General features: G+C 48.3%; 1 protein-coding gene across 1 annotated transcript in view; it reads left to right on the top strand.

Moving 5' to 3' along the window:
- KIAA0753 (KIAA0753 ortholog) overlaps positions 1 to 12,195 on the top strand; it is a 51,182-nt gene that overhangs the window by 15,176 nt on the left and 23,811 nt on the right. Inside the window, exons 2-7 of the mRNA XM_045293351.1 lie at positions 805 to 1,019; positions 3,331 to 3,497; positions 4,933 to 5,052; positions 6,146 to 6,235; positions 6,478 to 6,567; positions 10,968 to 11,046. Of these exons, the coding sequence (XP_045149286.1) occupies positions 873 to 1,019; positions 3,331 to 3,497; positions 4,933 to 5,052; positions 6,146 to 6,235; positions 6,478 to 6,567; positions 10,968 to 11,046 (693 nt within the window). The 5' untranslated portion in view covers positions 805 to 872. The remainder of the gene's footprint in view (positions 1 to 804; positions 1,020 to 3,330; positions 3,498 to 4,932; positions 5,053 to 6,145; positions 6,236 to 6,477; positions 6,568 to 10,967; positions 11,047 to 12,195) is intronic.

Below are 12,195 nucleotides of genomic sequence, written 5' to 3'. Positions count from 1 at the left end.
GCTTTACACAATTGATGTGTGTATGGATTGCGATAACAGTTGTATGAGCCCTTTTACTTTTCTTTCTTAAACATCTCTGTACGTAATGTGTTAGATTTATTCTTTGATGCCTTACAGTTGTTGTTAATTGATGACTCTTTTTCCTTCTACATTTTCTGATTATTGGTGTGTGGGCATGATACAGATATTTGCATGCTTCTGTTACCTAGAAGCCTTGCTGAACTCTTTTTGTGATTCTAATAATACGTAGATTCTCTTCAGTTTCTTTTTTTATAGACCACTGTCTTATCTTCAAATAAAGACAGCCTTGTCCTTTCTGATTGCAGGTTGAATGTCATGTGTGGAGTTCAGACTTTATATCAAATTAGGTGGTATTGGAAATTTCATGGAAATTTCAAAATTCATATTGGAATTTCAAATATATATATATTTAGAAGTAAAAAGGAAAAGTGACAGCCAGGTTGAAGGGGAATGATCAACATTAAATAAGGGACCTGTTAGGAGGGACTATCATTTTGGTCACAAGATATTGCAAGTTTGCCCTGGGGGAATGGAGGCGATAAGGCAGGATGGAGACTCAGGCGAGAGTTGTTTGGACAGATCAAAGGAGCCTGGTCCTAGAGTAAGTGCGGAAGGTGAGGCTCAGGGAGTCAGCCTGGAATACTGCCTAGCATCTGGAGTGAGGTTGCTAGCACTTAACCATGCTAAGGTAGGAATTTGGAACTCATCTGCCTATAGATCGTCATTCTCACGGACTTGATCTCAGGAACGTTTCCCTTTGTCCTTCTGAATCCCTCCATGTAGATCAGCAGCCACCTGGCACACAGCTGCCCGGGACCACGAGGTTAGAGGATGAGCTTGATGTCTTGGCTATGGATCTCCTTCAGGATGAAATTCCACCTGTTTTAGACCAAAATGGCAGCTTCAGAGACAAATCCAGACCAGCGAAAAAGAAACCCATGACTGGGAACATGCCTTTTCGGAAGAAAGACGCTCTACCATCTGCCAGCCTGCAGCAAGTATGACACCACTGCTGTCTTTTGTCCAAGGTCACACCAGTGAGCGGTGGAGCCAGGGTTGAAGCTCTCAGACCCTGGGTCCAGCTGTCTAAGGTCAGCTGACTCCAGGTGGTTGCTGTTTTAACAGTAATTCCACCATCCCTCCCTGCAAATAAACAATTTCTAGTATTACTATTACTAGGATAGGGCATAGGTTCATTAAGATCTTAATTTGAGGTTAAGGTCCTCAGTGGACAGACTGTTTTAATTAAAATTTAGGTCTGTTATTTTATTGATTTATTCATTCTGTTTCTGGTTTATAAGCGTGAGATGGAGACTTGGCTCCTGCTCAGGGTAAATCTTGGTCACTTAACACTAAAAGGCATTCTTGGGTCAGTACTTTCTAATTGGGCTTTGGGAGCTAGCTGAGTAGTTGAAACTTGCTTTGAAACGCAATCATATTTTCTATTTAAAACAATCCTATCTTCTATTTAAAACTAACTGAAAGCCCTCCAAGTGGAAAACTCGGCAGAAGCCGCCTCCTGGGCTGACTACTACTCACTGTCATGAATGCACGTGATGGCGCGGTCTAGAGCCGCCTGTAGAACACCCTGGCCAGCGTCAGGTGGGCCCAGGAAAAGGTATTTGGCAGTAATTGCCAGGCTCTGACAGATCTTGGATTTGGATGGAGGCCTTACTCCTTTCCCGTGAAACTAGTATGAGGGTAATTGGGAAGTCAGGCCTGACCCGGTAGGAACTTGGCATGGTGCTCTTCCCTTTGGAAAGAGCCATCTTCCAACTGGGTCAGTGGCATCTGCTTTCTACCTTTGCTGATATCACACTCCCCACTGGATCTTGCAGCATGTGAATTAATTATCTCCATTTTACAGATGAGAAACCTAAAGCTCATAAAGATTCCGTGTTCTTTGGGGGAGGGGGCCAAAAGACCAAACCCACTGCCAGGGGCTCACTTCCATCTTAGAGTGTCCTTGTATAGGGTTGCTGAGACGGTAAATCTTTATGGGAGCTGACAGCCTGCTGGTGGATTTGAACCCTGGACGTTGCAGGTTAGCAGTATCACGGGCTTTTTTTGGGGGGGGGTACCAAGTTATTTATTCTCATTGTGGTAAAATGCACACAGCATAAAAGTAGCCATTTTGGTAACTTTCAAGTGTCACTTTCTGGCAGCATTCATCCTGTCCCACTCGCTTTGTTTCTAAGCTTCTCCATCGCCCTACATTGGAACTGCAACCCTAGCTGCTCATTTCTCCCGTACCCTTGGCCTGACCTAACCCCTGACCTGCTCTCTGTCTTTGTATTTGCCTATTCTGTTGTATGTAAAGGGACTCATACAAGACTTGTTGTTTGGTGTCGGCTTATTTCACTTAGCTTGGTTTTCAGTGATCACCACTTGTAGCGTGTAGCAGGCCTCATTCCTCTCTGTGACTGAGTAATGCTCTCGTACAGCTGTACCAAATTTTCCCACCCATTCATCTGTTGATGAACATTTGAGCTTTCCACCTTTGGGCTGTTGTGCCTACTGCTGCGATGAACATTGGGGTACAGGAATCTATTTGAATCCCTGCTGTTAGTTCTTTTGTGTGTGTTTGTGGGGTGGACTTGCGGGGTCCTGCGATAGTTCTGTGTTTACCTCGGAGGAACTGCCCACCTGGTTTCCATAGCAGCAACACCAGTGTGCATGCCCCGCAGCAGTGGACAGGGGCTCCAGTACTCCAGGGTCTCATCCACCGCGTTATTATCTGCTTTGTCTGTTTTGTGGTTGTGTACTTTTTTATGATTAGCCATCCTAGGAGGTGTGAAGCGGCTTTGATTTGCATTTCTCAAATGATTGATGACATTGAAGGCTTAATTCACGTTCTCTTTGGACAGCTGTGTGTCTTCTGTGGAGAAATGTCTACCCAAGTCTTTTGCCCATTTCCTGATTGAATTGTATGTTTTTCTGATGTTGAGGTGTAGTTCTCTATATATTATGAATATTAAACAAGATTAAATATTTTAGCCTAGACAGTTTTATAGCTAACCTCTAACTAATGTAGATTCACTTAAAAAAAAACTTAATTAGGAAAAATGGATCGCTATATGAAGGTGAGAGGGCCAAGGCTCTATTTGATCCCCATGCCCCGTGCCCCTCCCCGAGGGGTGTTGCAGTGTTGTGTGTGCCTGCCTTCCCTGACTGCCTTCCCAGTAGGTTTTTGCTGCCTTGGATGGATGATGGTGCAGGGACCCTTGGAGCTTCAGTATGCCAAAGACTGAAACCAGAGTTTCTTTGATACTCATTTGGCTTCATGTATTTCCCGTTTATCACTTGCAGGGGCTTCATAGAGTTGAAAAAAGTCGAGCAACCCAGCCTCACACCAAAAGCAGGTTGCACCAGACAACAGTCTCATCCAGATTAAAAATGAACCAACAGCCTGTGAAAGACCAAAGGGCGCCATGGATACCTCCAAACCCCACGTCCCCGCCGGCCTCCCCTAAATGGTATGTAAACTCTCAAGGGACCGTGGGAGTGTGAGGTTGCAAATATCAAAGGTTACTTGGGGCTTAGCACAAATGAAGCGGCAGCCTTTGTTCCCATTTAGGTGAAGGCTTCTGTGGGTGAGTGAGTGAGTGAGACATGAGATGGTTTTCTCCAGCGCCTTTTGGGTCTGTTTCTCACGTGCCCGTGGTATGAGTTTGCCTGTGGGCCTGGTGTTAATAAGGAGGCTCACAGGCTTCTGGTCCCTTGTCTCCTTTCACAATAGACTCTAATTAGTTGAGGCAAGGACTGCGCCCTTTCTCACACCTCTGCGTCCCATGCCTAGCTTAGTGTCTGGCATTTAGGAGGCATTTGGTACATCTTTGCCAAGTGAATGAATGTTTAAGGAAATTCAGTTCCAAGAGCATTACGAAATATAAAACCCCACGAGTCTCGAAGAAGCTGTCCCAAATGCAGAGGACATGACCATCTTCTCACCCTCATCCGTAGCACATGGAGCCTGAGGAGCCGCCGTTCCAAAGGACTTCCCAATAGAGGAGATTGTGTCCTTGAGGGGAGCCAGAGCCCAGCTCGTTAGGTGGAAGCAGTCTGCTGGAGGGGGTTAACCGTTGTCGGGTCCATCTGAGTCTGCAGTGACTCTCTGGCAGTGAGGTGTCTGCCTTTGTTTATCCGGTGCAAAGGATCAGGAGGTTGAAGAGCAGAAGGAAGGAAGCGGAACTGAGCAATGTAGGGACGAGAGTGAGTGGGAGGGTCGTCAACCTAAGTGCCTACCTTTTGGTGGCCGTCAGGAGCCAGGGTGAGAAGCTGCTGGAGTGGATCCACCTGACCATTCTGGATGATGCCGACTGCTTGGCTGCATTTACCCATCAACTCCCACCTTATTGCTGGAGCAACAGTGTCATGCCTTGTTCAAGACTACTCTTCTGATTTCATAATGTGCTTTTCCCTCTTTCTTACTCCACTCAGAGTTCTGGTTTTAGATGAACGCTAAAACAGATGTGAATAAGGCATGCAGGCCTCTAACCAGCATCCATTATTTGAGGCAGACCAGATAGCTGGTGGTGTTGTCTAGAGCGCGCATGGGTAGGGCAGGGGAGGGGCGTGGATGAGGCATCTAGGCTTGTAGTGCCATGCTAGGCTATACCGTTCCTTTGTAATAGGAGTGTAACTCATGACCCAAAGTGTACGGATCAGTCACATCAGGGTTTGACCAAGGTTCACCTGTTCTGTAGTTGATGGTTAGTTCTGTTTAAAATTGTGACTGTATTTCTGAAGCAAAGGGGTCTGTGCCTGAGTCCGGGTGACTCACTCCTGTTCACACTCAGCTTCTGCCTTAGGGGGGCCATGCTACCGGGATGACTAACGTGAGGTGTTCGTTTCTTCTGACTCCCTTTGAGGAGCCTTTGGACATGGGTGCTTTTCTGCTTTGCTCTGCAGTGCTATGTGGTCAAAGGTGAAATGTAGCCCCAAAGAAGCCAGCAAAGAGCAGGCTCTCCCACAAGAAGACGCTCAAGAGAAAGATCACCTGCCGAGTGCCGTCGAACAGGAAGCAGTCAGGTTTGTGTGGCATGCGCGCTCCTTGAAGGTAGATGACAGGGCTCCTTTCAGTAGTTACAGAAGCCCTGGTGGCATTGTCGGGTAAGTGTTGGACTGCCAGTCACAAGGTTCCAGCTCACCAGCCGCTCCTCAGGAGAAAGTTGAGGCTAACTGCACAATGGCAGTTGGTGGGTAAAATAAACCCCATCTTCTCTTTCCTATGTACAAAGGTGAGTACCTTCCCAAACTTACTTGGCCTATTGCCTCCTTTAAAGAAAAAACGACTCAGCAGCCACCTGCCCTCTCCCTTAAAGAATGGTGGGCGTTCAGGGCTCTGACAGGACAGGCCGTGCGGAGGGAGGGAGGCAGGCCCCCACAGCAGTCCACCAGCAGCAGCGGTGCTCAGGCCTGCCCTGGGGACACTGGCTGCCAGCCCCTCTGATGGTGACTTGGGCAGTCACATGGTGCTTGCCAGGCAGCCACAAGCAGCTTCTCTGCAGGCCCCTAAAGCCCCCCTTTTCCTGGCAAAGTGAAGAGACTTCGAGCAAGGCAGCCTTTTCTGCCCCTCTCGAGTCCCTCTGCCCTTGGTGCTCTGCATTTGTGTGGCTGAAAGTGCTCCCTCTTCCCGTGGCACACAGCCGATGAGGGAGGACCAGCTCCCCGATGGAGCACTGTTCCAAATAGGGCACTCTGAGGCAGCCCTTGGTCAGAGTGGGCGTTGTCCTCTGTGCCTTTACATAACCTTACACCTACCTGACTCTCCGGGAGTGCACTGCTCTGTCTAAACCCAAGGAGACGGCGGGGCTGTGTTTTCCAGTCTGAGAAGAAAGCCCGTGCACAGTGCAGGCCAGTGCTCTGGAGGACACTTGTGGGCACCTGCTCGTCGTCGTCGTTCTTTACACTAGCTACCAGTGGTTTTGCACAGGGGTGCATTTTCCTGGGAAGCCTTGGGGGTGTGGGTGGGTGGGCAGAGAGATCATGTGATCTACCAAGGTCTTAATGGAGATGGGAGGCGGGGGTCCCCAGGGGATCCTGACCCCTGCTCTGGTTCTGGGGTAAAGACACTGCAGCTTTGAGGCCAAATGGATTGACTCTTTTCTGTACTGCCTGCTAGGCTCGCTTGGCTTGATGCTGAGACTTCCCAAAGACTGCAGGAACTAGAAGAACTGAAAGCCAAAGAAATGGACAGGACGCAAAAACAGCGGTAAGTATCAGCCCCTCCGGGAGAGCCTGGTAGGCAGGCCTCCTCTGGATGGTCCAGTTGTTTGAGCAGCGAATCCAGATTGGGTTGGGGCTTACTGGCTGAGTGCCTGTGTCAAAGACTGCGGGTCACCTGAGGGGCCTGCTGTCGTAGCCAAGACTGGCACCATGGCAGTTGAGACCCTCGGTGATGAAACCTGGCCTGCTCTCAACAGAGTCCATGTGACTGTTTGTGCTGTTTGCTAGGCTTGATTGGCTTGATGCAGAAACTTCCAGAAGAACAAAGGAGCTGAATGAACTCAAAACTGAGGAAATGGAGAGACTACAAAAACTGAGGTAGGTGTTTGCGTCTGAGGAAGTGATACAGGATGCTTGCCTTTCTGCTTGATCTGAGATGTCTTAGCATAAGGTGACCAGACGTCCCGCTTATTAACAATTTTTCCCATGTCCCGCGGCGTTTTAAAAAAGTCCCAATATTTGGAAAGACTGTACGACAAGCTAGGGTATACGGATTTCGGCTGCCATGTGGCTATTTTGCCAGGATATGAGTTTTATCAATGGTGCCCCGCTTTACCAATGTTAAAATCTGGTCACCTTACTTAGCAGCCAGTCAGTCTGCATGCCACCTGCAAGAGCGCGTGGGCGAGTGAATGAGTGGATACCCGCGTGTCCTGTATGTGGTGCCTGGGCTGGGAGGTGTTCCATTGTGTCGAGGTTGGAAGGCGAGCTGCGGTTCGGGGGAGTCCCGGCTTGTCTGTGTGCTGCCCGCCCTTAAGGGGAGAAGGGTGGGGGGCGGGCCGTGTTTGTTTATGGAGCTGGTGCTTCACATGACTTGAAGGCAACCAAAGGTTTTCCAGCGAAGTTGCCTTTTTCCATATGCGCTCCCTGACCCAATCGGATGCACAAGGAACTTGTTGACAGACGTCAGATGGTCTGCTGCTGCCCCAGGGTCAGTTTTTTCAGCTCTGATAGTCACCCTGAAGTCAGACCCACAGAGCACGCCCTGAAACAGGTGTGTGGCTATCTCCTGACCTGGTTAAAGGGGCTGGGGCTCTGTCATCGGTTGTGTTTGGCCAGTAGTTGAGATTTTGAGTTCTACAATTCCAGGAATTCAGCACTGGAAGGATCTTTGCCCACACAGGAACCTCCCATCCTCTCTGTAGTGTCTCCACAAGTGTCCCTGCGTCCTGTTCCCGCACACCCCTGGGATAGCAGCACATCAGTGTTCTTCAGGTGTGCTGAAAGTTTAGCCACTGGTCCTCGGGGCTTCCATTTGTCTCCTTACTCGTTAAAGAAAAGGTCCCCTGCTTGCTGCGCAGATATAACATGAGCCCCCTGCACCACCACACCAAGCCAGGCGGATGTGAGCGCCTCCCCAGTTACCACCCCACCCTTTGCCCCCCAGAGGCCGCCACTGCCCTGGGTTTTGTGTTAATCTTTTATTTTTTACTCTTTGTCTTATTTATTTATTTATTTATATTAATTGGGAGTTAATACATATATCATCCATAGTTCAGTCATGTCCAGCAGAATTGTACCATTGCTACCACAGTCAGTTTCCGAACATTCTTTTTCTTCCTGAGCTCCTTGACATCGCCTCCCTTTTATCCCCCTCCCCAGCTCCCACCACCACTTTACCCCTTGACCCTGGAACCCTTATTCTGCTTGCTGTCCTTATGGGTTCATCAGTCCCGAGTTTCACATACCGCAAAAAACAGAAAAACATAATACAACTTCCAGAGGGTGACCTCCGATGACATACCACCTCTGAGAGACACCCTAGTCTGAACGAACAAAACACAAATACAGAAAATGTGGACAACCGGACCAGGTCCAGCACGCATCAGAGAGGGGATCCACTGGCCAAGTGTTCACTGTTCAAGTCAGATTCATGCCTTAGATCCTCTGTACTCATCTCGCCCATGCTCTCTGTTTAGTAACCCTTTCCTCCCGTCCCTGAATTGTGGGTCGAGGGAGCTCTCCGGAGGCTTGTTTCCCATGTAGGTCCCACACGCTTCATCTTTTCATCACCCTTCCTTACCCAGCTGTCACTTATGTATGTATTACCTTGCTGCACCAAGAGAGGGCGATGTTGCCGGGATTCTATGGAGACTTCTGGGGGAAATATTGAACTGTCTGTATCAGAATCTCACCTAAGTGCCCCTGAGAGCCCCTGCCCACAAAGTCCATAGGCAAGGCCATAGGGAATCCATAGAAACGCTGCGGGGTTTCCTATGGACGAGGTGTCTGCAGGGGCTGTTAGGACTCTGATGGCACATGGGTTAAGCACTCAGCTGCTGAGCGTTTGGCAGTTCAGACCAACCCAGGCGGTGGCTCCTTGGGCTCAAAGACCTTGCCATCTGCTTTTGCAGCGATTATAGGGTAGGAAGCCCGTGGGGCGCTCTTTGCCGTCGGGCGGGGTCTGTGAGGGCGCACAGCAACGACAGGCTGGGCCTCCCAGGTTCACTGGGCCTCTGCGAGGAACGGGGAGCAGCACTTCTCTGATTGTAGTTTCACCTGTTCTTTAATCTGATGATGACGAAACATCCATATCTATTTCTGTGTGTGTGTGGTTTGTTTTTAGAGGGATTTTTTTGTTGTTGTTTTGCTTAAAAGTTGTTGTATGCCCCCAAATAAAATGATCTTTAAAAATAAAATTGTTGTGAGATTCACCCTTGCTGTGCACTTACCAGAAGAGTTTGCTGCATTTTCTTGCCGAGTAGTGTTGCCTCATGTGGAAGCCCGCACTGTTTGTCCGTTCCTCTGTAGGTGACCTCTGAGTGGATTCCGGTTTGTGGTTAGTTCGAATAAAGCTGCTGTGAACATTCCCGCAAAAGGCTTTGGGGAACCTGTGCCTTCGTTTCTCCTGGGCAAACAGCTAGGTGGGGGATTTACAGGGGTATCGCATCAGTAAATGTTTAACTTGCTCAAACCTGCCCTACAAGTTTCTCAAAGTGGTTGGGCCATTTAATAGGCCTACCAGCTATGCAAGGGAATTCCTCTCTCGTTTCATAGCCTCGCTATAAATCTGTTCTTGTCACTCTTGTTAATTATAGACATTTCTTGTGACAGTGTCCTCAGATGACATTGTGGTCTAGTTTGTATTTCCTTGCAGACTAATGAAGTGAACACCTTCATTAGTGCTTATTCTGAATGAAATGTCTGGTGAAGTGTTTTTTCATCCTTTTTAATTGGGCTATTTTGTTTTTTTGTTTTGTCTTGTAAGAGTTCTCTATTTTCCAAATATGAGTCCCTTGTCAGGTACAGATACAACAAATATTTTCCCCCAGGTCTATGGTTTGCCTATAATATACCTTCTTTTTCATGAGTCTTTTCATGGCTAGCAGTTTTGATTATGACTAATTTATCAATCTTTTTCTTTGATGGATAGGTTTTTATGCACGAGAGAACTCAGAAATCCATGCCTATGCCAAGGCCCCAGCAGTAGTCTCCGTTGTTTCCTTGCAAATGCCGGATAGTTCTAGCTTTTACTTTCAGGTCTACGGCCCACTTGGAATTATGTTTCTGTGTGCAATGAGCTAGACTGTTTCTTGAGACTCACTGGTAATTTCAGCACTGTCTGTGAAAGGACCCTTGAAATGGAGCTCCATTGACTCGGGGGTGATCTGGGTGGGCTGTTTATTGAGGACCTCCATGCTGGGCCTCAGGGCTTCCCTTTGGGGCTGGTCAGGTTGCCCAGAGAAGAGTCTTTATCTCCTTCCTGGAATGGGAAGGAAGGGCTTGGATGCCAGTGCTCTGGGTACTGAGTTGGGAGGAGAACTGTGAGGCTTACCGTTCAACATTCAAGATGCATATGTGACTCCTCCTTACTGTCTACCCACTGCCTCCGCTGTGATTGGTGTTTTGCCCTGTCCAAAGAATAAACAAGCAAACTTAATCTCTGGGAGCCAAAGGGAGGTGATTGCCTAATTGTGTGGACTGGGAAAAGGGATTTAGGGACCACCAGCAAAGTCCAAGGGAGAAAGACGGGCTTTCTACTGTAAAGAGTTGAGTCTCAGAAGCCCACAAGGGCAGGGCAGATTGTTGAGTGGGAATTGACTCGATGGCAGTGAGGTATGAGGGTCTGTATTTAAGCCTCTTCCTTCCCAGGTTACACTCAAGTCTAGAAATACCTGGTACTTGATGCCGGTCCTGGGCCTACTGAGGTCAGCAGTACACATTGTGTTGGTTCTTAGTTTTTTCCTTCTTTATTGTTGTTGTGTGCCGTGAAGTTAATTCTAACCTAACAGCAATCAGCTAAACTAGTTATCATGGTATCCATCTGTTTTCCAGCATCAGTTTTTTTGTCTCTCCATCTCTCCCAGTCTCTAGACATATTTTAGTGGAGTCCTGGGGCGAGCAGAATTCATTTCCTTTATTTCGTATCCTTCCTCTCTAACCCAGCCAGAGGGGTCCCCTCGTTAGCTATTTAAAGGCAGCCATGGTTCTTTTAGAGTGCACTCAGAACCCAGCATCCTTCTTGAGATGCGGCCTGAACGCTTGTGCTTGCTGGCAGGGAGCGTGTTGGAAGTGCAGAGGCTCAGACCTCGGCCAGTCCAGCCAGATCTGCCCTTTAGCGGAGCTCCCAGATGATCTCTGTCATCCTTAAAGCTGGAAGAAAAACACAGGTTTTTAGACTCATGTGCTTTTTCCCTCACCTAGACCAGTAAATAAATATGTACCACTAGGAAATGTTTTCGAGCCTGGTTTTGATTTTCCACTCTGTTTCCAAATAGTGTTTCTGCCACTGAGCTAGCAGACCAGGTAGAGCAAGCAGTACTGGAGCGTCTGAAGCCTCTCCTGGATAAGGCCCAGGTAACCTTACCCTTCCTTCTCATGTGCTTGCCTTTGGGGGAAGTGCTAGAGTCAGAAAGAGTCCTGCTGATGGGACCCTGCTCCTTTCTAGGGCTGGAGGGCACGGTGCTGATCTGGGGTGTGCTACTGCTGGGCAGGGTCCGTCTCCAACATCCCCAAACAACCACAGCTGTGTGTCCTCAGCTGTGGGTAAGAGAGAGATTCCCACTGCCAAGAAAAGTGAGGTTGTAGTTTGGACAGAGTTTAGATCGCAGCTTCTATTCCTACTCGAATAGATCTATTGGTGGAGGTAGGGTTCACTTAACTCCTTCCATTCTGCTGCATGCTGTGTGACCTGAGTGGTTTGGAATGACTGGCTCCTTTTCTCCAGAGGTGGGAGAGGTTAGGGCAGCTCTGCGCACAGACCGATCGATGCTCTACCTACAGCATCTCCAACAGAGTAAGCAGCAAACTGGGTCCCTGCCGGACCCTGCAGCTCATCCTCTCCATAGAAGCTCTTTTCTTTGTGTGAGTAGCTAGGGGTGTCAGAAAATTATTATAATCTTAAATGGAAATAATGGTGTCTGGGTCCCAGAGCAGGCCACCAAACTTTGGTATGTTTAGTTGAGCAGAAAAACAAAGCCAAGCCACTGCTGTCCATTCACGGTGGACCCCAGAGCAACCCTCTAGGATAGAGTAGGGCGGCTTCTTAGTGGTTCCCATAGTGTCAGTCTCTACAGGGGCAGACAGCCTCATCTTTCTCCCAAGGAGCAGCTGGTGGGATTGCCCGACTGACTAGGGGTTAGCAATCCAGTGGTTAACCTGCCTGCTTTTCATCGAACTGCTGGGAAATGACTGAGTCCATGGAGACCTCTGGAGTATAGAACTAGGGTGGTTCTTAGAGATGGAACACAACAGCTCTTCGTTTTATCTGTGAGAAAACTGGGGAGCAGAAAAGTTGAGTGACTTAGGTGAAAACACAAGCTATCCTGACGAAGAAAAGGAGCAGAATCAGTTATCAGGCATCAAAGAACAAAAAATCATATCATTGTGTGCTCACCTCCCCAATATGAACGCTGAAGACAAATGGGTGCATAAGCAAATGTGGTGAAGAAAGCTGATGGTGCCCGGCTATCAAAAGATATAGCATCTGGGGTCTTAAAGGCTTGA

The sequence above is a fragment of the Echinops telfairi genome, unplaced genomic scaffold (genome assembly GCF_000313985.2).
Source record: "Echinops telfairi isolate 266 unplaced genomic scaffold, ASM31398v2 ScPeMD7_2010;HRSCAF=2546, whole genome shotgun sequence".
In the NCBI taxonomy this organism is placed as follows: domain Eukaryota; kingdom Metazoa; phylum Chordata; class Mammalia; order Afrosoricida; family Tenrecidae; genus Echinops; species Echinops telfairi.
This window is presented reverse-complemented; position numbering and strand designations above follow the sequence as displayed.